Source organism: Lissotriton helveticus, chromosome 7 (genome assembly GCF_964261635.1).
Source record: "Lissotriton helveticus chromosome 7, aLisHel1.1, whole genome shotgun sequence".
In the NCBI taxonomy this organism is placed as follows: Eukaryota; Metazoa; Chordata; class Amphibia; order Caudata; family Salamandridae; genus Lissotriton; species Lissotriton helveticus.
The window spans coordinates 391,324,648-391,348,977 of record NC_136068.1 but is presented as its reverse complement, the minus strand read 5'-3'; the positions used below and the strand labels follow the sequence as shown (position 1 = coordinate 391,348,977).

The following is a 24,330-nucleotide window of genomic DNA, read 5'->3' as shown; positions in this document are numbered from 1 at the left end:
GAGTGGTTTTCACTCCTAAGTGCACGACTGTTTGGCCGGCCAAACAGTCATGCCCACTTGGCATGTTCTTCATTGGGCTGTGTTGCACAGTCCCGAGGAGAACACGCCCAAGCTCCCAGGCACTGCCTTAGCAACCAAATAGGATGCTCAGACCAATCACTACACTGCTCCTGCAGTGTCATGATTGGCTGGGACAGTCCGGTAGCCTGGGTGCTTTCATCAGACCAAGGATGTAGGAGTAAGGAGCTGCTTGAGAGGCGTTCGGGCGGTGAAGGTAATATTTTTTTAAACCCCCCGCACCTTCCCACCTGTTCCGAGGTAGCCACCACTGGGCGGAAATGCTTCTCAGGTCATGTTTCAAAACTCCCACTTTCAATAAATAGTTTACAGATCTGGTCTCCTAAAGTGAAAAGCTTCAGCATGTTAAAGAAATGTGCTTTCTTGAATTTTGAAGACAACTCATCATACTTAAGTGTGTTGTTTGATGCAAGATTTACATGTCAAATATTTTCAGGGAGGGGTTTGTACGTAGGCTCTTAAGAGTCAGAGCCAACACTTGCCACAGCTATCTATGTACATTTGTTGGCTTGTCCACCTCTAGTGGGGGGGGAGGAAATGTGATTTATGTATTAGCAGGGGTGACGGGGATTCCATAGTGGCACACTCTTAAACTTTAGATCCTTCAAATACTATTCTCTGTAACAAGCGGATTATTTCAGCATGGACAACTGAAACCTGGGCATCCAGTGCAGAGAATCCTACCTGCTTCCCAGGGGGCACTCTAATTACGGCCCGCACCTTCCATCGGCCGCGCTGCTCCAGCGCTGCTCTGTCCACTCTGTCCGCTCTGTCCGCTCACCCCCCGCCGCCGTAAGCCCACCAACATCACTATGGCCGCTGAGAGGGGGTGAGCCAGGGAGGACCACAAAGCCCAGCGGCACCCGCGGCCGGAAGCCGCACACAGTCTCATCGCGCCAGGAGGCGCATAAGTATTCGTGCTATTTGCGGCTGAGCGGGGAGACCAACTGAAACCTGGGCATCCAGTGCAGAGAATCCTACCTGCTTCCCAGGGGGCACTCTAATTACGGCCTGCACCTTCCATCGGCCGCACTGCTCCAACGCTGCTCTGTCCGCTCACCCCCTGCCGCAAGCCCACCAACATCACTACGGCCGCTATGGGGGGGTGAGCCAGGGAGGACTACAAACCCCAGCGGCACCCACGGCCGTAAGCCGCACACAGTCTCATCGCGCCAGGAGGCGCATAAGTATTCGTGCCATTTCCCGCGTAGCGGGAGCGCGCGGGAGAAGTCCGGGACAAGGGCGGGACGGTCTGTGATAGTCCGGGACAGACAAGGGCAGGGCAGGGGCACCCCCCGTTCATATGAAGTAGCGGTGTGTCCTGCAACAGAGACTGAACATTTCCAAGGCACTGTGGACGTATTGGTGGGGTGTTAGGATCCTGCCGCTGCCCTTCAGAGCGAAAGGAAGCTGAGGGTGGAATTCTATCCTAGGCTAAAGGGCGTATTACAATAATGGGGAAAAGAAAGGCGAATGAAGGGGGCTCAGATTCTGTAAACCCGAAAAAAGGAAAAAAGGCAAAAAAATCGAAATCCCTACACGCTGCATCTAACTGTGTACTTTCAAGTATTACATTAATTGTAGAAGATTGTGAGGAGATACGTAAGGGGGCCCCGAGCACAGAAGAGCTAGGTAACAGACTCCGCAATTAAGGGCCCAATTCAGAAGAATGGTAGAATAATCCAGTCTATATTCCTAAAAAAACCTTCGCTCGCCGGTCCTGTTGTTGAAATCCATCCTCCTCCAATAACTCCCACCACGGCCAATGTTATCCATACACAAAAGGGATGTAACTTGAATAGAAGTCGGGAGGCCCCATCCAACATAATAGAGATCACAGAGTCGGGTGGAGACGAGACTGCGGGAGCTGAGGGGATTGTTTGTTCCAATAGATATGCCAAGCTGGAAGGGGAATCCAGAGAATTACGTGAGGTACTACAACAAGTTTCGAGATCGGTGGAGCCATCAGGAGACAATACAGCAGAATGTCCCAGTTGCCAGAACTTTAACGGGAATATTTTAAAGAAAATGGGATGGTTAGGAACAGAATTAGCGCAAATAAAAAAAAATTTAAACAGATCTAATTAAACAGGGAGGAAAGCATTTTGTAAGCGCCCCTCAATCCCTGGGTCCACTGGCAACGGCTAAAGCCTTTAATACACGAATAGCATCAGCAAATGGCACCAAACCACTGAAATGATGGGCACTTTAAGTAACCATCATTCAGTGGCGTTGCCTAATCCGACGAAACCCTCATCCGAGCAAGTACCCCCCCCCAAAGGGCCTTACTACAGTAAGAGGGCTGGCTCCCAAAAATGCCCCACAAATAGAGGCTGTTAGGGCGGCATTGAGGCACAGTGCCAATCCTAACTCTTATGTAGAGGCAGTGAGGCAGAAGGGCTCAATGCGAGGAACAAATGACCTCATGGGGAGCAAAAAAATATCTGAGAGACCCAATAGAAACAAACAAAATGGCAAATCGGGGGGATAAAAGACCCATTACCCAGAGCAGGATACCTTACAAACCTATGAACACTACTGTCTTTATGACAGGGGTACCGAAGCTTAGCCCTAACCCGTATGAGAGTAGCAATTCCATCTCTAAAAAAGCTATTCACTGGCTGCGACATGTGAGAGGGTGCAGGTCAGTCATCAGGGAAGATCTGATTAAGGTTAAAAGATTGTCCCTGTTCAGCTCTGCTACAGATTGTATAGAAATAGAACTAGTCAATACGGAGATTGCTGAGAATCTAGTGTCCCTTGAGAATAGAACTTCCCCCCCGGTGTATTCAAATATACAAATCAGACAGTCACCACTATGGTCAGGACCTAGCTATCGGGACGAACCAGACCTTAATAATCTAGACTGACTAGGTATAGGAACGCAGCCAAATAATGTTATACATACACACATAAGTCAAATGACTGAGTCTCAGTATGATACCACCGTAAGTCCTGTGGTGTCGGGGGTGGAGACGCCACACACTAAAGGACCCATCGGGCTAATAGAGACCGGAGACCAAGAGCTAAACCATCAAATTATAATAGAGGAGGGTATCCCTCCTCAAGCTCCGGCTAAAACCATAGAGGAAAACTTAAAAATAATTAATCTTGTCTCATGGAACATAGCAGGCCTCCAAAAAAAATTGGTCAGACCAGAATGGAATGAATTTATTGAGAGCTTTGAGATTTGCCTGTTCCAAGAAACGTGGAGCAAGGTCCACTACATAAGAATGGCTATGCGACCTACTTAATCCCGGCAACCTCGGTAGGAAAAGGGCGCCCATCTGGCGGCCTTCACATATGGATTAGTGTGGTGTTAAATTGAGCTGTATCGGTCCATAAGTTGCCAACAGAGGACATATTACATATTTCTCTTAAAGGTCCCCATGCTGTATCAACTATGGAATTGTTTTGCGTATATGCCAGGGGCACCCCGGGGGGTCAAACATCCCCAACTATAGCAGTTCTTGATGGAGCACTAGCAGGTGTTCCTCCTTTGTCTAATGTTATTGTAGGTGGTGACATGAACTGCACATATGAACCCCTAGCTGAAGAAGATCTGTTGGGTATTAGTGCAGAGGACATAAGGCAGTCGATTCCTCCCCTAAATGTGGCAACTATCAAGAGGTGGTCACCACGTGCCATTCAACTAAATGCCCTAACATTAGAACATAACTTGCGCGCTTTAAATGGAAGGACACGCTCTGATGTAAATGGGGCAATGACTTTCAATAGACTCAGTTGTCCGTCACGTATTAATTATATCCTGTTGGATACTAGATCCTGGGGGAGATTGGTGGATATGGAGGTCAAACAAACGCAGGATAGTGATCACAATCCACTCTGCATGTAAATCAAAGGGGGGAGGGAGGTCCTAACAGTAAGTGGCCCACTAATGATTGCTAAAGAAGTAATCCCTCCGCACTGCAATCGCAAGCTCAAATGGAATAGAGTTATGTGTCATGAGGATAATCTGAATAGCATCAAGGAGTTTGTACAAATAGAAATTGGAGACCTTTTGGCCTCTACGTCTACACAGGCAAATGCCCTAAGTTTTGATTTACTTGACTCCTATAAAAATCTTATAGAGAAGATCGGTGCCTTCTTCACCATTGGGGAGCCTAGAGGGTCTTCACAAAACAAAGTAGGCAAGAAGGGAATCCCTTGGTATACGGCCGATTGCAGGGCAAAGAGAAAGGCCATATCGTCTTCAATAAGGAGTAAAGATGCAATAGCAGTGAGGGTAGCCAGAAAGGAATATCAAAATAGCATCAAACTGGCTAAAAAGGAGTGGGAGGAGGAACACTGGCAGCAACTCAAACAAGCGGCCTGCCTGAAAGATTCAACCAGGTTCTGGAACTTGATAAATAAACTGGAGAGAAGGGGTACAGAGCCTATATCGAATTACATAACCAAGGACCAGTGGTATACCCACTTTGCTAAATTGTACTGTGATGTAGCAACAACGGGGCAAGTTGCGGTGTCACCAACCGCACTTCTAATAGAGAATCATAGCCATGTTGACCCTTTTTCCACAAAAGAAGTACACGATGCCATTATGAATATATCTCCTGGTAAGGCAGCAGGCCCAGATGGGCTCCCTGGCGACCTATTATTGTATGCACCCAAGTTGTGGTCAGACCTCATTGTCCTCCTAATGAATATGATCCTCCAGGGACACTCTGTCCCTGAGTCATGGAAGGGTGCCGAGGTAGTGACTATATACAAGAAAGGCGACAGAGAAGACCCTGCCAACTACAGACCAATAAGTTTAATTGATACAATTCAGAAAGTAGTTGGCAGGGTCATAGTCACTAGAATGGGGTCTTGGATAGAGGAAGGTAACATACTTACCCACTTCCAGGCAGGTTTCAGGCAAACTGTGGGCACAATGGATCAGGTCTTTAGATTTTGTGCCATATATTGGAAATCTGTGTGTCGCGAAGGGTAGTCTATATTTGGCTTTCATGGACTTAAAAACCGCATTCGATCTGGTCCCTCGTGATAAGCTCTGGAAGGTGTTGCTGGACATGGGGTTCCCGAGTTATCTCTTGGAGTTTATTGTTAAGCTCCATCAGGATAACTACGCCAGAATTAGGTGGGGGGCCCAAGGACAACTAACAGGGAGGGTGCCTGTGCAGAGGGGGTTCCGCCAGGGATGCGTGATGGCTCCGACACTGTTCTCCCTCTTGATCAATGGGGTGGTAGACCATTTGAGGGAGGTGCCAGCGGATGCCCCGGTCCTGGCGGGGGGACAAAACACCTACCCTCCTCTTTGCAGACGATACCCTCCTAATGTCCAAAACTCCATCGGGCCTGCAGAGGCTATTAGATAGATTCAGCCTGTTCTGTGATGAGCGGGGGCTCACTGTAAATACCTCCAAAACTAAGCTGATGGTACTGTCTACTTCCAAAAAAGCTAGGAGAATAAACATAACTCTCAATGGGTCCCCACTAGAGGTGGTGGAGGAGTTTGACTACCTGGGTGTCAGAATAAATAACAGAATGAAATGGGACTCCCATTTGGCCAAAATGCTCCTAAACCTCAAAAGAGCGTCTGGAGCCATTCTGAGAAACCATTAGAAAGTATTAGACACTCGTCCCCGGCCCCATAGGGTTCCAACCCTATTCATAATGCAACTACTAGAGCTATGCCTTTCCAGGAATTTCTTTCTGTTCGACAATACATTTTACCAGCAAATCAAGGGCACCTCAATGGGGGCTATTTTTGCTCCACACCTAGCCATACTGTTTATGGACGACCTAGAAACCGGATCAATCCTTACTGACTATAACCCATTCTACTCAGGGATTGGTATATGGCGTCGCTACATTGACGACATTTTCCTGGTTTGGAATTCTGATATCTCTACTCTACATTCCTTTCTCCATTGGCTAAATAACAATTGTGCAGACCTTAATTTTACCCTTTCCCATGACAAAACGGAAATACCATTCTTAGATTTAACTATCTATCATGAAGCAGGTGAACTACTGACACGCCTGTATAGGAAGCCCACCGAGCGTAACACCCTACTGAGGTACGAGAGCAACCATCCCAGGGCACTGAAGGATTCGTTGCCCTACTCACAATTTCTGAGAATCAGACGCAATTGCTCTACAAAAGTTGATTACTTCAGGGAGGCCCTAAACTTAACCAGCAAACTAAAAGCACGCGGCTATCCTAGGAGGCTAGTAAAAAACGCCTCCAAGAGAGCATGGTACTGCCCACGAGAGGTGTTACTTTCACCAAAAATCAGAGACAGGCAAGAAAGGATTGCGTGTGTCACGACCTTTTCCCCCGCCTCTAACAAAATCCGCAAATGTATTCTGAAACATTGGCCCACCATAAATGCGGGCAATATAAACCTAGAGAGGCCAATCTTTGCATTAAAAAAAAAGCAGGAACCTGAGGGACCATTTGGTTAGAGCAGCACTACCAGCCCCTACCTCAAATACAACCTTTGACTCAATGTGGGGCCTCCCACCTATGCAAGGGCATGTGAAATGTGGACAATGTTCTGTATGTGAGTACACAATTGAAACATGTAAATTTAGCCATAAGAACATTACTGTCGATTTGAAAAGCTTTACCAACTGCAATAGCAATAATGTTATCTATGCCATTTTATGCCCTTGCCCAAAAATGTATGTTGGCCAAACCACCCAGAAGGCAAGGACACGAATAAGCCAACACAAAAGTCGCATTAGATGCGGGACTCCAAATGCTCCTCTGGTTGAACATTTTGCAGAACTGAAACATACTGCAGAGGATCTCAAATGGACAATTTTGAAAGCAGTCAAATTACCACAGAGAGGGGGTAATCTCAACCAACTATTGAATGGAGAGGAGCTGAAATCTATAATTCAATTCAACACCCTACACACAGGACTCAACAGGAGTGAGGATTGGACCAATCTCCTCTAAATCTCTCGAACTGTTGTCTGACATCATGCTTTTAATGTACCTCACGCTTAATTCAGCTTAGGTTTTCTAACATTTAACTTAACTCACTCCATGTATTCCTTGGTTACATGCATGCAGCAATTTTCATGTACCAGCGTACTACTAGTGCTCTCCGCATGTAATTCCTTGCATGAAGCCCCGCATGCTTTCCGCGCAATTCACTTCCACCCCCAGGCACATCCCTTCACAAACCAACCTCGGCACTTGGACACCGTTCCAAGATGGCAGCCGTAGATGCAATATGAGATAGTAGCCGTTGTTCACCTGTACTGCAATTCCCTCCCCTACCTAAGATGGCGACCGTAGGACACACTCCCACGTGACTCGGCGCTGCTCGTCTAGTACCGGCAAGCCTTCCCAACGAGCAGACGGTTACATCGCTGTACGTGGCGGCACTGTCCGCTTAAGGTAAGCTCGGACTTCTCCCCGCTTGGCCACCGAACGCCTCAGCCCACCCATATCTGGGACTAAAGTTTTTTCTTTCCTTCCCTAGCGGATCATTAGATTTCATGACCGTTTTTGATTGTGGCCATCTAGCCTCGCTGGTTCCCCCCAAATCACTTAACCCTCATCCAAGGGCCGCTCATACTCCTAAAGGGTAAGTTTGAGTTCCCTTTTCTCCGCATATGTTCACCATCTTGGTGTGACGAAGTTAATAACCAACTTTACCCCTAGATACGGAAGGCACCGCCCCACCAGCCTCACGTACAGCACAGCCGGCACACGCGCTGTCACTCCATCGAGACTAAGTTTAGGAGTCCTACTTTAATTTACTAGGTATGTTTTCCGACCACCGCCGCATTTGCACGTTCTGCCCGTCGCATTAGGTTGGTTTAACCGCCTCCCTTTTCTCCTCTGTCCCTTCGCAGCACCTCGCATGCCGAGCCCTGCTGTAACCATTGGGACCATTTTTTGTACATTGCCGTGTGTTCATCCCTCTTTGGTCCACTTTTTCCAAAGGTATGACGCCCATGTCCATTCTCTTTCCGGCTTAGACTTAAATGCATGCAGCTCTACCCATGCCTGCTCACACACTGGGTTTGAGCTTCCTCTCCAATCGACCACATTCCTATCACTTCGATTTCGAATGATGAAACTGTAAAGCAACTAATATGCCTGTCTCCATGAGTGTTCTATTTTGAATCTATTTTGAATCCATGCTCACACTCACGAGCACCTCTCACCCACTGCGAATCCGAGTATTGTAAAGTGCAGCAGGCTGTTGGCAATGACTTCTCTCCCCAGGCACACGTTGTTAATTTCTCCTTTGTATTTTTTATTTTTTCTCTCTCCCTGTTTTACTCCTAACAGGCTATTGATAAAGTTCCAAACAGGCAAATATTCAATTAAGTCCTGAAGATGATCCCTTGTTATTTTGTTTGCGGGATCGAAACGTCGACTCCTCTGAGTGGGCATACAATTGTTGCATTGTTAAGTTAAAGTTGTATGCGCCGCTTCAGGTTACACTAACAAATTGCATTAATTCAAAATAGTGACCTGTCTGTTCTCTTTGCCTGATACACCCTTTCCTATTCTCTTATTTTCTCTTCTGTTTCCCCATGGTACGGCACAGGAGTGTGCTATACTGTAACGATTCGTTGCTGTGTGTTCATACTGTATAGTAAACTGTTATCAAATCTATGATTAAAGTTTCCTGTCCGGCTGGACAAGGAAAAGTGTTATATAGAGCCTATTGTGGTCTATGCTTCATTGTACTAATATTTAAGTTATGCTCAGGACCTATGTCTCCTTTAAAGTAACTACTACCCATGGTCCTTTGCTACCCGCTGGGTTCCCTTGTTGTTTAGAAATTAATTCTGAGAAACCAGTGCATGTCTATTAGCAGACCGGTAGCCCCTGCTCTGGAAGTCTATAACAGCAAAGCTTTGACCTCTGCTGTCTAAGGCTCAGAGCTGTGGGGCTGTGAGAACACCGTGGACTTGGTAAGAGCGGAGAATAAGTTTGTGAGGGATTTAGTTTCCCTCCCGCTCTCGACCCCGTTAAAACCCCTTTTTGCAGACATGGGAAAACATTCAATTGTAGATATAGTGCGCCTCCGACCCTTGCTGTTCTGAGTGCGCCTAAGAAGGACACCAGAATTGGCAAACTATGCCTCGGTTTTGGATGAGTTGATCACCCTGAATGGTTCGAACAAGAATCAGTGGATATATAAACTGAGGCAGCTGGTTGTGAACCTAGTTTTGGGAGAATGTTGGTCCTCCCAGTCGCCACCCCATAAGCGAGTGGTTAAAAAAATCTACTGGGAGTGGGTGCAGGCTGAGGAATAAAAAAGCACAAAGCAGGGAGTGTTAACTAACCGATTCATGGAACATAAGCCCACTAAGAAGCTCAAGCCTTTCCTGGATTTCATCCAAATCCCAAGAGACAGATCTCTTTTCCTGAAAATTTGATATGGGATACTCCCTCTTAATAAATTTATCGAGGGATGGAAAGGAACGAGGCCTCAACTGCATACCTGTCCTGGGTGCCCATCCACGAGTGAATCTCTACCCCACTTCCTGTTCGCTTGTAAAGCATACAAAGCACCTAGAACAAGATGGTTGAAGCCTGTATGTAGGGAGTTGGGAGTAAGATTTTAGGATAGCCCTGCGTATTCTCTCATCAGACACTACATCTCTGGTTATCGTATGTGGTGTTGCTAAGTATATAGCAAAGGCTTGGTTCATACGAACAAGGTTGTTAAACACTGTAATAACTTAGACCATGTCGCCTAACCCGGTATATAAGCCCATCATCACTGTATATGCACTTTATGACTTTTTATATAACTCTTTGTCTTAATTGTAAATACCTTTTTATCTTTTTACTCCATGAAATGAAATGAATATAACATTTTTAAATATTTTGTTTTTATGTGTGAATTGCTTGTACTTTGATATGTATATATATCGAATAAAGTATTACAACATTCTTCGTTTAGTTAGTTGTGAAAAAGTGCAACACATAGTATTCATGGCAGTTTCTTAACATAATATTAAAAGACTAATTGCGAGCGTGCAGTCTCTGGACATTTCTACTGAGAGAATGACCCTTCTGAAGACCCCTTGCATTTTAAACCCTTAGAACAGCTTCCAGGAATAACTATAGTATTTAAAAGACTCATGTTAGAAATTGTCTGAGGTGGCTGAGCTTGTCTTCTTCCCACCTTAGTGAGCAATGCTCTTGGCTCTGCATTAGCTTCTTACTGATGATGTGCTAACACATCTAAACAATAGTGCTTGGTAAATGTGTGTGGTGTAGACCATGTAGCTGCCTTAGGTCAGCTAGAGGAATGTTTCCTAAAAAGGCCACAGAAGCCCCTAATTTGTGAGTGGAATGAGCTCCACAGGGTATGGATAAAGTTTTTTTAGTTTTAGAATAGCATGTTTGAACGCATTTAATGATCCATTTTCCAATACTAGATTTAGAGATGGGATTACCTTTATGAGGTGGAGCAAATGCAACACACAGTTGTTTTGTGAAAGTCTTTTGTCCTATCTATGTAGTAAAATAATGCTCTTTAACGTCAAGCGTGTGAAGAGGGTGTTCTGCTACAGAATCAGGTTGAGGAAAAAAGACTGGTAACTCAACCGATTGGTTTATATGAAAAGCAGGAACCACTTTGGGAAGGTATTTCGGGTTAGTGCATAGAACTACCCTCTCTTTGTGTAGCTGAAAGCAGGGTTCTTCTAGGGTTAATGCCCGTAGCTCACCAACTCTCCTCAGTGATGTGATTGCAATGAGGAAAGCAACTTTCCAAGAAAGAAATTGGAAAGGGGCACTTATACAATGGTTCAAAGGTAGACCCACGAGCCTTGTGAGAACAATGTTGAGATTCCAATCTGGGGCAGGAGGAATCCTTGGTGGTATTACTTTTTCAAACCCTTCATGAAAGCTTTGATTACTGGAACTCTGAATAGTGGCAGATGTTGCCTATCTAGCAAATACGCAGCTACCGCTGCAAGGTGTAAACAAATAGATGTATAAGCTAGTCTAGTTTGCTATGAGTGTAACAGGTAACAGTTAATGTTTTGCACAGAAGTATCTAAAGGATTGATTTTGTTGTTATTCCAGTATACAACAAATCTTTTCCACTTTGCTGCATAGCAAGCTCTGTTGGTATGCCTTTTTGCTTCTTTTAGAATAGTCATACAGTTTGGTGGTAAGTTTAAAAAAACAAACTGACTTCAGGAGCCAGATCCCCAAGTTCAGTTCTTTGGGATGTGGATGTCTGATTTCTTTATGGTCGTTTGTGAGGAGACTGGAGGTAAGGTTCAGCTTTTGATGTGGAACTAGTGACCGCTCCAACAGAGTGGTGTGCCATGGCTGACGGGCCCATGCAGGAGCTACTAGAATTATTGCGAGGGATGTTTGCCCGATCTTCTGAACCACACACGGACATAGCATAAAAAAGATTGGTTAATGGACACGGACTGATTCCACTGACGTGCCAAGTACTCTTATAGGGGGACGCGTGTGAAGTCTTGAATTGGGTACAATTGCTATGTAAGATGCCATAATTCCCAGCAGTTGCATGAACAATCTGGTTGGTAGGGCTTGGTTGGACTTAAACTGTACTATGATAGGCAGAATATTGTGAATTCTGGCGACATTGGGAGAGGCTAGAGATTTGACTGGGTCTAGAGTGGCTCCTAGACAAGACTGCATCTGTGATGGATGCAGGTGAGATCTTTGTGCATTGTCAGTGAAGCCTAGTTGATGAAGTAGGTGTATTGTAAGCTTTGTGTGTTGTAGACCGTTTTGGTAAGTGCTCGCTTTGATTAGCCAGTCATCTAGATAGGGGGAAGAAGTGAATATGCTGCCTTCTGAGAGGAGCCGTGACTACTGCCAGACATTTAGTAAATACTCTAGGCGCTGTAGTCACTCCGAAAGGAAGTACTTTGAATTTGTAATGCTTCGCTGCTATCACAAATCTGAGGTATTTGCGATGAGACGGATGAATTGGAACATGAAAATATGCATCTTTGAAGTCTAGAGTAGACATAAAATCTGCCTTTTGTAAAAGTGGAAGTACCTGTTAAAGGGTCACCACGTGAAAGTGTACTGACAGTATATAATGGTTTAACTTGCTGAGATCCAGAATATGTCTTAGGGAACCTTTCTTTTTGGGAATGAGAAAATACAGAGTAAACCGCTGAGCCCTGGTACTGTGTTGGAACCGGCTTTATAGCTCCTTTCAGTAAGAGAGATTGCCTTTCCTGTTCAAGCAATTGTAGGTGTTCAGAAGAAAGTTTGTGAGATCGAGGTGGAATGTTTGGAGGATTGCAGGTAAGCTCCAGGCAATAACCATGTTGGATCATTCTAATCACCCATTTGTCTGTTATAAATTGCCAAATGGGGAGTAATTGTTGAAGTCTTCTCCGATAGAGGTGGTATAGTCGGGGGGGAAGCATGGGCAAGTCACTGCTTATTAGGGGAAGGGGAGTTACGGGGTGTGTTGCCCTTACCCCTACCTTTAAAGTTAATCCCTCTATAACCTCCTCGAAAGAAGCCTTTTGAGGGAGAGAACTTGTTATTACCTTTGTACGTGAAGGTATTCTGGTGGTCTGAGGATGTGGTTTTGGACCCCCTTTGGTAAAAGGAACAACGAAAGGAGCCTCTGTTTGAAGGAGACTGGAGCGCTCCCATGGACTTGGCCACTACAGTGTCCTTTTTCATTTTTTCTAATGCCTGATCTAGGCCAGGACCAAAAAGATGTTTCTTGCCAAATTCAGTGTTAAGAATGGATTGTTGGATCTCGGGCTTAAACCCAGAGATCCTTCACCAAGCATGTCTCCTAAACAAAAAGTTGGTGTTGACCTCTCTAACCGCAGTATCTGCAGCATCTAGAGCACACCTGACGGAGGAATTTGAATGTTTATCTTAAGCTCCGAATTGGAGACCTGCACGGAGAAGGGTTCTTCGTCCCCTGCGCTGATGCCCCAACGTCTTCTTGGTAGGAATCTTCACCGAAGATGTCCTGCGTGTCTTTGATGCTGCATCTCTCAACATCGAGCCCAAAGATCGAGAAGAGTTTTCTTCGATCGAAAAGATTTGCAAGTGTCGCAGTCTTCTTACTTGTGCAACGGGGACAAGCACAAGTTACACACCCTGTATGAATCAGTGCGTGGTTAGTTTGTGTGGCACTGAGGGCAGAATTTGAATGGTGTCCGTTCCATCGACAGAGCTGATCCGACGCAGTTATGCCAGAAGGCCGTCCATGTAGCTTTCCAATCAAAAAGCAGATTCAGTTGACCGAAATGTTACGCGGAGATGTGGGAAATGCATACTAAACAATACCGTTGAGCGAACCCGAAGGCGAAGTTGTTGATCATGCGCACTATCACCAAAAGGAGGAGTCACCTTACCTCGTGACTAGGGTAGAAGTCTTCGAAGAAAAACAACTTGCCAACATCCGGACCCAACACTAGATGGCAGGAGTATGCAAAGCATGTGTATCTACAGAAACCATCCCTTTTACATGTATTTTCAGCTACCTGGACAGGGTGACAGGATTAATATCTCCAAACTTCTGACCCAAAAGAAACTGATGGGACACATTTTGCTCAGTAAAGATCTAAAATAGATGATTTTATATGAACATAATCACCTTTCTTTCAGTGATGTGTAAGTGGATTTCATGGGAGCCCATTAAAGTACACTGCACAGCATCACGGGGAACACCCTTTTTAGGTCTCGCGACCTACGCAGGTGAGAGTCCTTGTGTCCAGGGTTCAGAAATGGACCCTGGAATCGCACACACTTGTGCGTGTGTTTTTTGTCTGCTCTTCTGTCATTGGGCTTTGAGTGCGTGTATTTTGTTAACAGGGCACGCAATAGGCCAAAGGTGGGCGCATTGCTCCGCCCACGGCCTATTGGTGTCTGTTACGCGCACCAAAGCCCATATGTTTTCAATTATCGTGCTCAGGCGCGATAATTGAAAACATATGCCTCGCAGGGGCGCGCCCGCACCACTCGCAGGCGTTTTTTTTTTACATTTCACTGCCGCTTCTTTTCTTAGCATGTGCTGCTTCGTATTATGGTACCTGCAGCTCTCTGCATTTGCAATTGGAAACTAAAATTCCGTAATAAAAGGCGAAAGCACAGAGTCGCTCCGAGTAAAAGTTTCGAGCTGGACACAGTACTCTGGCCATGTTTTTATTTTGTAGCGGAGAAAGCCCAGCTGCCTGTCTTTACTTAAAGTTTTGTATACTGAGGGGCAGCCCTGGTCTGCAGAGAATGTTCCAGAGCTATTTAACACGAGAGCTCTTCTCTCCACCTGCCCCCTCGGGAGTTACTATGAGCGATGTAGCGGTCGACAGAAGTCACTTCGTCTTGTTACTGACAGATCTGTATCGCAATGAGTTACTCTGCATCTGCACAGGTTATCAGAACAGTGCTTCACATACTTTACGAGACCCGAGGCGCTTCTTTGTGATTGGGAAAGGTTTGTGCATGCTTACATAACTGAGGTTGGTAGAACTGCAGATACAACAGTGCAGGAAAACGGATGGCTATTTGTGGTGTCTCATTTACAACTGGGGGCTACCAAGAGCATTTTTAATATCGAGTGTGCTTTATTGCCTTGTAAACTCAAGCGGGGTACTTTAATGATTTAAGGGTTCGTAGCCTTTGTGATTTTTTTTATGATTACACATTCCAGAGCAACAAATAAAACAGTGTGTGATGGATCATTCTTGGCCTGGCCTACAAGTGTGGTTAGGAGATAGCTCGCGGCATCACACACATACCCACGCCCACACACATACATACATACAAATGCACACATGCGCACACACACCCACACACATACACCCAAGCATGAAAACACACACATATAACATGCGCACACGTGCATGCACATACTCATACACACACTTACACAGACACACGCACAGACACACACATGCACACACAAATGCACATACACGTGCAAGTGCATGCACATGCATGCACACACACGCGCAAGTGCATGCACACACACAAATGCAGACGCGGACTGCAGAGGAGACTCGTTTATGTGGTGTGAAATCTCTCCTAGTGGAGCGACTCTTGGGACCCTAGAGCAGGGGACCTGCATTACTGAGGTTGGTAGAACTGCAAATACAACAGTGCAGGAAAACGGGTGGCTATTTGTGGCGTCTCATTTACAACTGGGGGCTAACACAAGCATTTTTAATATTGAGTGTGCTTTACTGCCTTGTAAACTCAAGCGGAGTACTTTAATGATTTTTGGGTTCGTAGCCTTTGTGATTTTTTCATGATTACACATTCCTGAGCAACAGATAAAACAGTGTGTGATGGATCATTCTTGGCCCGGCCTACAAAGGGATGAAGTGTGGTTAGGAGAAAGCTTGCGGCATCGCACACAATACACACATACTCACGCACACACACACACAAATGCACACATGCGCACACACACACCCACACACACATACACCAAGCATGAACACACACACACGCACACGTGCATGCACATACACCTACAGACACACACACACGCACGCACACACATGCACATACACAAATGCACACACGCGTGCATGCACATGCACGCACACCCACAAATGCAGACGCGGACTGTAGAGGAGACTCGTTTATGTGGCGTTTTATGTGGCGTGAAATCGCTCCTCGTGGAGCGACTCTTGGGACCCCAGAGCAGGGTACCTGGATGAAACTGGGCACATTTCTGCATCTTAAATGTAGAGTTTTATTAACCTCACTCAGATTTATACAAGCTAAGTGACAGAACACGAGACAGAGGGGGCACGGTGCTGGCAATTCTGGGGAAGAAGGGGTGGGCGGTTTAACAGGTGGCGGAAGGGGTGGGGGTAGACCAAACTAGTGACTTCGTTGGTTTAATGCACTGGGATCCGTCCACCTATCCACAGACTGGAAGCGGATGGCACATTCCCGATACGTGGGTTATGTCAAAGGGGGAGGTGAAAGTGCTTATCTCCCGTTTGTCTGCAGTCCACTCAATGACATGTGAGGAACAAGCATTTGCAATGCAATAGGTCTCGCATTTGTGAGAGTTTAAGCTATTGGCATTATAAATAATGCATTGTATTTATGTTTTAAAAATCAACAAGTAAATAAAAGGCTTTGTCATTTACAATGGCAATAGCTCAAACTCTAGTAAATGCGAGACCTATTGCATTGCAAATGCTTGTTTGTTATGTCACTTTAAATGCTCTACTTCTTGTGTAATTGGACATGGCCAATTTCTTTTAGATCAAGCCCATAGTTATTTCGCAATAACTAGGGTGCTGAATGGGACATAAAAGCAGGGGCAGAATCAATCAAATTTCAAGCATGTTCTCTGAACCAGCCATAAGTCTGGGGCATATGTATCATTTACATGTCAAATGCATATATTACATGTAATTTACTGACCCAACCATGCTGATCCTCCCCTAACACTGGCCTATCTAGAAGGCCCTCAGTTTTTCCAATAGGACAGTTTAGCCCTATGTCACTGCTGTTTTGGTGCCCATTACAGTAGCCTACAGAAAACTGTACTCATACTTCTTGTAAATCTAGGATGGCCAATTTGATTGACTACCTCACATGTGTAAGAATTACTGGTAAAAACATTCGTAGGAACACAGGGAGCACTTACAGTGTCAGTGAACACTGTCTTTAATTCCCAAGGGAACCAATTGTGAATTCCTGATACGAGTGAGGATGTTTCTATGCAGTATTACAGACGCCTCAGTGTTGGCAGCAGAACATTTCTGTGGTACAGCTTGGTAGCAGCAGGGAATAGAAGGGGTGAAGACAGTCTTCCCTTCCTGCAGTTATACAGTATTTATAAATCACGATTTTACTATTTTTCGGCTGTACAGCTACCGTGTAAGCAAAGAACCAGTATTGTGCCCTAATGGTACGTGCTCCCACTGTCCCTGTAGCCAGCCACCCTTTACTCCTGCCACTACACGACAAAGGGGCGATAGGTCATGCAGACAGACTGGGTATCCATACCTTTGCAGATCTTTACCCCGATGACCACTTTCTCCCTCCACAAGGCCACATTTTCATTTGCCCCGCACTGCTAGACACTCTACTATATTTTCAGCTACAAGACACCTGTTGTGCGATTCACAAGACCTTCCCCATCTCAGAGGCTCACAGTGCTAGAACATGTCTATACCAACACATCACAGAGTAAGCTAATAACACGCCTCTACCTCCACATGCAACAGTCCTCTCCAGCCCTTGTCCTAAAGGCTCGCTAAGCCTGGAACTCTGATCTTGATACTCCTTTGACTGATGCCCAGTGTACTTTCTGCTGCATCCAACTTTAAATGGTATACCCAAATATCGGCTCCGCCTCATACATTTCAAATTCCTGCATAGTCTATACCGTACACCCACACTATTGCTGTGGAAGGGGCCTGACCCGGACTCTCGCTCCTGCGTGCCCCACGCTGGCTTCATACATCTAGCTTTGGACTGCCCATCGGTCGCAAACTTCTGGACTGAGGTCATCCACACACTGAGGGAAGTCACTGATAAACCCATCCCCTTATCTCCATTAACTGGGCTGCTTGGATATGTGAAAGAGGTACTGCAAGCTTCTCATAGACTAGCAGCTAAGATGCTCTTACTAGCTAAACGCTGGGTAGGTCAAGAGCCCCAACAGTCCAAGCATGGCTCACTGACATACTGTAAAACAACTTTCTGCGTTCTGGGAGCTTATGCCACAGAGATCCCATCCTAAAGATATCCTAAAAGCTTTTTACCTCTTACCTTTTGCGACGAGACCCGGCCTCCCCCATCAGGGCGGAACACCCTTCTATAGTTGAGCACACTTCTTTGTGAGTTCTATCCTTTTAACTAATAGAAATGTATGTCAGGGTTTGCAGGCTCTGTATATTAACGTGTATGGAGTCTTAGGCCCGGACAACATTAGGTTGCAGTACATTGTATATGTTACAAGAATGTAATAGGCTTAGCACATTGCACTAGACCGCAGCACATATACCTGCTATGCAAATCTGATCGCAATATATGATTGTCACACTGTCATGTTGTTGCTTTGTACACTGTAAACTAGTTATAAATAAAAATTCACAATTTTGAATGCTATTTTAATTTTTCTCACGGTAAGAAACCTTTTAACGTGCATTACAATACTTGGGCCTGATTGCTGCTCTTATACACTTAGCACAATTCAGGACACGTTTACACGCAAACCGCTTTTACAATTCACCAGCCACCACTGCTAGAGACACATCATAATGGGAGAATTTTGTACAAAAACTTGTCATCTTCAAAAAAACCCATTCTGGTATCTCTTCCATGTTAAAAAAACACTTGAATGTCTGTATCATACCAATCCATTTTTGACCATCTATTCATTTTTTAATCAATACTTAAGTTTCATTTTAACAATTCTAATTATGAATCTAGAGGAAATTGCTCATTAAGACACAGATCAGAAGATAGCGTCTCAATTTGTAGTAGGCACAAATTAGTTTATTTTACAAATGGAAAGACTGTAGAATATGGGCCTATGTTATAAAACCAACAAATCCATTTACATCATGCAACATACAAACAAACTATTTTAATTTACCTGCTGAAGTTGAGGATTGCGGTCGGTTTCGTTTCCTTCTGCTACCAGGAGTGTTATGACTGGTATTTTTTTTCTCCTCCAAGTGCTTGTCAACCAAATTGTCGTTATCATTTAAGATATTCTCTTTATCTTCTTTTTCATTGTTTGGCAAATGCAGGTCGGGTATCTTAGGTTCCTCAGAAATGGCATTAGATTTTTGTTTTTTTAAATCAGTCCTGCTTTTCTGAGACATGACAACTAAATTTTGATTCTCAAGATCTTTCTTCCTTTCCTCAGCGGTGGCCAATGACTTATCTTTATCAGGATCTTTCTTGTTCTGCCCCTCAGATACGGAAATGAAGTTATCTGTATCATGTTCTAGCTTGATTGTGTTAGAATGTATAACTGGCTTATCTGGATCTTGGTTTTTGTCAATATTTTGTGACTGCTCATCTTTATCGTTTCTATTAATTTCTGTTGAACTTCTCCGTTCCTTATACTTCTCTCGCTTTCTCTGTACACATAAGGGAATTTCTTTCTTTTGCTCTTTAGGATTTGCACAAGCTAAATTCTGAAAAAGAAAACAAAAAGATAAATAGTTGCATTTCAAATTGAACTGAATACTTGCAGTATAACAATCATATAGGTCATGCTATTTGTGTTAAAGAATCTGGGCAAAAATAGAAATTTGCTCAGAAATTTTTTCAGAATTGGAAGAGAAGAGCCTCCACCACCATGAAATAGAATCCCCTTGGACGACAGGTGAAATAAGTTAGTGCCAGAAGAACGAACCATCCAGCGAGGCATGAATATACAAGAGCATAAAAGGAGGACATAGTCAACAGAAAGACACAAGAGAGACTAGATCAAAACAGAAGCATGTGCAAGTGGGAAAGGGAAAAGCCTTCGTTCAGGGGAGACAAATTTAAAGTTGACCTTTTGTGCAAGCAAAGATGCACGAGGAACATAGTCTCTAGTCATTGCTATAAGAAACAAATATTTTTAGTTTGCATTCCCCTGCTTCAGTACTAGTAAGAAACCGGTACTGTGACTTACCAGTATCTACAGTTCAGCAGCGTATCTTCCACAGATTCACATGCCTGAATTATTGCCATCATTAACGTGCCCAAAGGTGACTTTAAACACTTGACAATTTGGGGTTCTCCAGCTGGAGCGGAGGATTTTTTGGGTTCTTTATCTATTAAGCTCTCATGGCCTTTTTATCAATATTACATGTCCAAACCAAATCTGTTGTATTTTCCCAACAAGCTGGGAATTGTAAAAACAAAAAAAACCACGAGGTTTGTTGTTCCCCCTCGAGGAACCTAGAAAATAGCCAACATGTGGCAAACAAGTGTTCTGCAAGAAAGTGGTATTCACAAAAGGTTTCTGTGTTAAGATAGCCTTCCTTCCAAATTGCAGAAACACGCAGAGAGAAAAAAAACTAAAATGTAAAAATATGTTTTCCTTTATCACAATGATTTCAGTTTTTTAAGCGGAGTAAATATTTCTTGTTCATGTAGTTTTCACCTATTTGCAGTTTGCAGATTTTTAATAAGAAATCCATGAGTGAATCTATAAAGGTATATATTTCTGAAAAGCAGACGAACTTCAGCAAGGGGTCATTTGTGTGGATTGTGCATGGGATTCCTATAGACACTGTTTGAATGAGGAAAAAAAAAACATGAACAAACAGAAATGGATGACTGCTTTCATCTGTATTTTTTGCACTGAAGGCCAAAGACTCTTGCATATTAAATAGATATAGATAGATATAGATAGATATAAATAGATTACTTTCACTCGAGTTGTCCTGTTGCAAAGGGAGCACTTTTCAGTCGGTGCTCGCGTCGAGACCAGGGCAGTGTCTCGCAATTTATTCCACACAAAAATAAATTATCGCGGCACACCTCTTGGCAGTTTTCAGATGTTTTATTTCAGATCGTGATTAATCACGATCTGAAATAAAACATCTGAAAACTACCAAGAGGTGTGGCGCGATAATTTATTTTTGTGTGAGATATAGATGTAGTGTTAGTCAGACAATGATTTTCGACAGGGTTTCAACCATGCATACATTTGTAATATAAAATCTACTGAATGGAAACGTATGTTAAGAAAGGCTATGCATCACTGAAATGTGCTCAAGAATCTGAGTTTAGAACTAAAGGTTATTAAGAAACTGGAACAAAATCACCATCGACCAGATCTCCTCATCGCTTCTTCAAAACCCCCCCGCCCACTCCTCAAACCCAGATCAAGCAGCCACCAACCTTACCCAATGGTTATCCAACAGCGCCGACATCCTAGCACCACTGAAAAAACGACAAATCAAACTAGGCAGCAAGAAGGCCTCCTGGTTCAACGATGATCTTAAGAAATCCAAGAAACTTTGTCGCTCCCTCGAGAAGGCCTGGAAAAAAGACCCAACCACCAGCACCAAGGACGCCTTCAAAAACGCCACCCGCATACACCACCAACTAATCCGAAATGCCAAGAAAGCCGCTTTCAAGGACCGTCTAGATAACAACGCCCACAACAGCAAGGAACTATTCAACATCGTCAAGGAATTTACCAACCCCTCAGCCAACTCCAACGACATCACCCCCTCTCAAGCCCTCTGCGACTCCCTAGCCTCATTCTTCCACAACAAAATTGCGGACATCCACAACAGCTTCGACAACCAACCCGGAGACCAACCCACCCAATCCCCTGCAGGACCCCCACCCCCCCTGAACATCCTCAATGACTGGAAGCCAATCTCCACTGAGGACACCATCCGTCTGATGAACTCTATCCACTCAGGATCCCCCACAGACCCTTGCCCTCACCACATCTTTAACAAAGCAGACTCCATTATTGCACCGCACCTCCGAGACGTCATCAACTGCTCCCTCAACTCCGCAACCTTCCCGGAAAGCTGGAAACATGCCGAACTCAGCGCCCTCCTGAAGAAACCCACAGCTGACCCCACCGAACTCAAAAACTACCGCCCTATCTCACTCCTTCCATTACCGGCCAAAGTCATCGAGAAAGCGGTCAACAACCAGCTCGCCGCTTTCCTCGAAACCAACAAATCCCTCGACTCCTCACAATCCGGCTTCCGAGCCAAACACAGCACTGAAACCGCCCTCATCGCAGCAACAGACGACATTCGAACTCTACTGGACAATGGAGACACAGTCGCCCTCATCCTCCTCGACCTCTCCGCAGCCTCCGACACGGTCTGTCATAGCACCCTTCTACAACGCCTCAGAAACGTCGGAATCCAAGGAAAAGCACTGGAATGGATCACCTCGTTCCTCTCCGGAAGAACCCAGAGAGTCCGCCTTCCACCATTCAAGTCAGAGGCCACTGAAGTCATCTGCAGCGTACCACAAGGATCCTCACTCAGCCCCACCCTCTTCAACGTATACATGAGCCCCCTTGCGGCCATCGCTCGCCAACACAATCTCAACATCATCTCCTACGCGGATGACACTCAACTGATCCTATCACTCACCAGAGACCCTAACACGGCCAAAACCAACCTGCAAGAAGGAATGAAAGAAGTAGCCGAATGGATGAAGCACAGCCGTCTGAAACTGAACTCAGACAAAACAGAAGTTCTCATCCTAGGCACCTCCCCCTCCGCCTGGGATGACTCTTGGTGGCCAGAGGCCCTTGGAAAAGCACCCATCCCGACGGACCACGCACGGAACCTGGGCGTCATCCTGGATTCCTCACTCTCGATGTACAGACAAGTCAACGCCGTTTCTTCATCTTGCTTCAACATTCTTCGCATGCTCAAAAAAACATTTCGTTGGATCCCCACTGAAACTAGAAAAACGGTCACCCACGCTCTGGTCACGAGCCGACTGGACTACGGAAACACCCTCTACGCCGGCACCACCGCAAAACTCCAGAAAAAACTCCAACGCATCCAGAACGCTTCAGCCAGACTCATACTAGACATCCCGCGTAAAGAACACATCTCTGGTCACCTGAAAAACCTCCACTGGCTCCCCGTCAATAAGAGGATTACTTTCCGGCTCCTAACCCACGCACACAAAGCACTCTACGAAATCGGACCCGAATGCCTCAACACACGACTATCCTTCTACACACCCTCCCGCCAGCTACGATACTCTAACCAAGCCCTTGCCACTGTACCTCGCATCAACAAAACCACCATGGGAGGTAGATCCTTCTCCTACCTAGCAGCTAAAACTTGGAACTCACTTCCTACTCACCTTCGCCTTACTCAGAACCACCTAGCATTCAGAAAGCAACTCAAAACGTGGATATTTGACAAGTAATTCACCACCCTCCTTCAAGCGCCTTGAGACCCTCTGGGTATGTAGCGCGCTATATAAATCTATTGACTTGACTTGACTATCACTAAATTTGGGATCACCCATACAATTGGTGGTTTTCAGTCCATTTTACAAAACGTGTTTAATGCACACTGGCTTACATTGAAGTGATAAAATAAGGAAATTCAATAGATGACAAATGTTTTATCATTTTGCATTCGCCTGATAAACAAGAAATCCAAAGTGTGAATAGGCCCATCACAGGACAGAAAACACCCCAAAATACACCATGGGAACTTCCAAGGCTTTTAATTTAAAATGGCATCGATGCGTGGAATGTCGGTAGCTGCTGTATTAGAGCCTGGGGTCGGCCAAAATACACAAAAAACTCCCAACAAAAGAGATCTCGAAAACCTAGACCTTTAGAGGAGTCTAGTGTGGTGTGGATCACTAAGTTTACTTATCCAGAATGCCCTTCGAATTTCACACTTTGGCTTTCTATGAAGGAATATTCTGGAATACGCAGGGGTCAAAAATGTCCTACCATCCAGTAGTCTCACACACTGGGATAAATGATTTAAACAAATTTAAAAAAAACAGTAATTGTGTTGGTGGGCCATTGCTTGCGATGGGAAAGTCAATATGGAAAGATCAACAGTTTTTATTTTAACAAGTGATGTAATTATTGTTTGGGGTCATAAGTAGTGCTACTCAGGAGCGCAAGTTATAGCTAGCTCTGTAAACTGTAACTCGTGTATTTCAGTGGTTTTTTTTGTTGCTTTTTGTGTTATTTCAACTCCTATAACGTCACTTAGAGTTATATCTCAGTGAACAGCCGATACAACTCGAGTTAACAGCCAATGTCACTATGTGCACAGCATAGACAAACCTTAGTGGCAAAAGATGCCCAAGCTAAAGAAGATGGGATTAAATAGCACAAACTTTTAAAAAGGCAGAAAAGTATCAGGGATAGGATCTACATAAGGAATTTGTTTAGTGTAAGAAGCAAGTGCGGTCACCACCGACCAAAAAGAAGGGGGGGGGTATAGCTGAGTGCATGCCTTCGTGCACAGATGGAGCATTTGAAAGAGGACAATAGAAAAGTATGATGTAGCAAGTTACCTGTTTACATGCATGTTTCATCATATTAAAGTTATGAACATACTGCATGCTTCGATCCGAACATAAAATAGTAATTAATTTCACAACAATAATAAAAGGGGAAAGAGAATATTCCTGATTGATGAACCCCTTCTCAATTTAAATTATTTTTTTTTTTTTTTTTTTAAAGAGGGCAGGGTGAAAGTCTTACACAATTCCCCTCGCCTTCAATCCTTCCACCGCAGAGCATTCTAATTTTCAAGGCATTCTGCTGTTATGTCATCGTCCCATTCCTTGTTACTGAACTTCTAACACAAATCACA

General features: G+C 44.7%; 1 protein-coding gene across 3 annotated transcripts in view; it reads right to left on the bottom strand.

The window, feature by feature from the left end:
• Window positions 1-24,330, bottom strand: part of PHF20 (PHD finger protein 20) — a 1,067,420-nt gene that overhangs the window by 806,495 nt on the left and 236,595 nt on the right. For all 3 annotated transcript variants that reach the window (XM_078652233.1, XM_078652235.1, XM_078652234.1), the window contains exon 6: window positions 18,633-19,182. In XM_078652233.1, coding sequence (XP_078508359.1) covers window positions 18,633-19,182 — 550 coding nt within the window. The remainder of the gene's footprint in view (window positions 1-18,632; window positions 19,183-24,330) is intronic.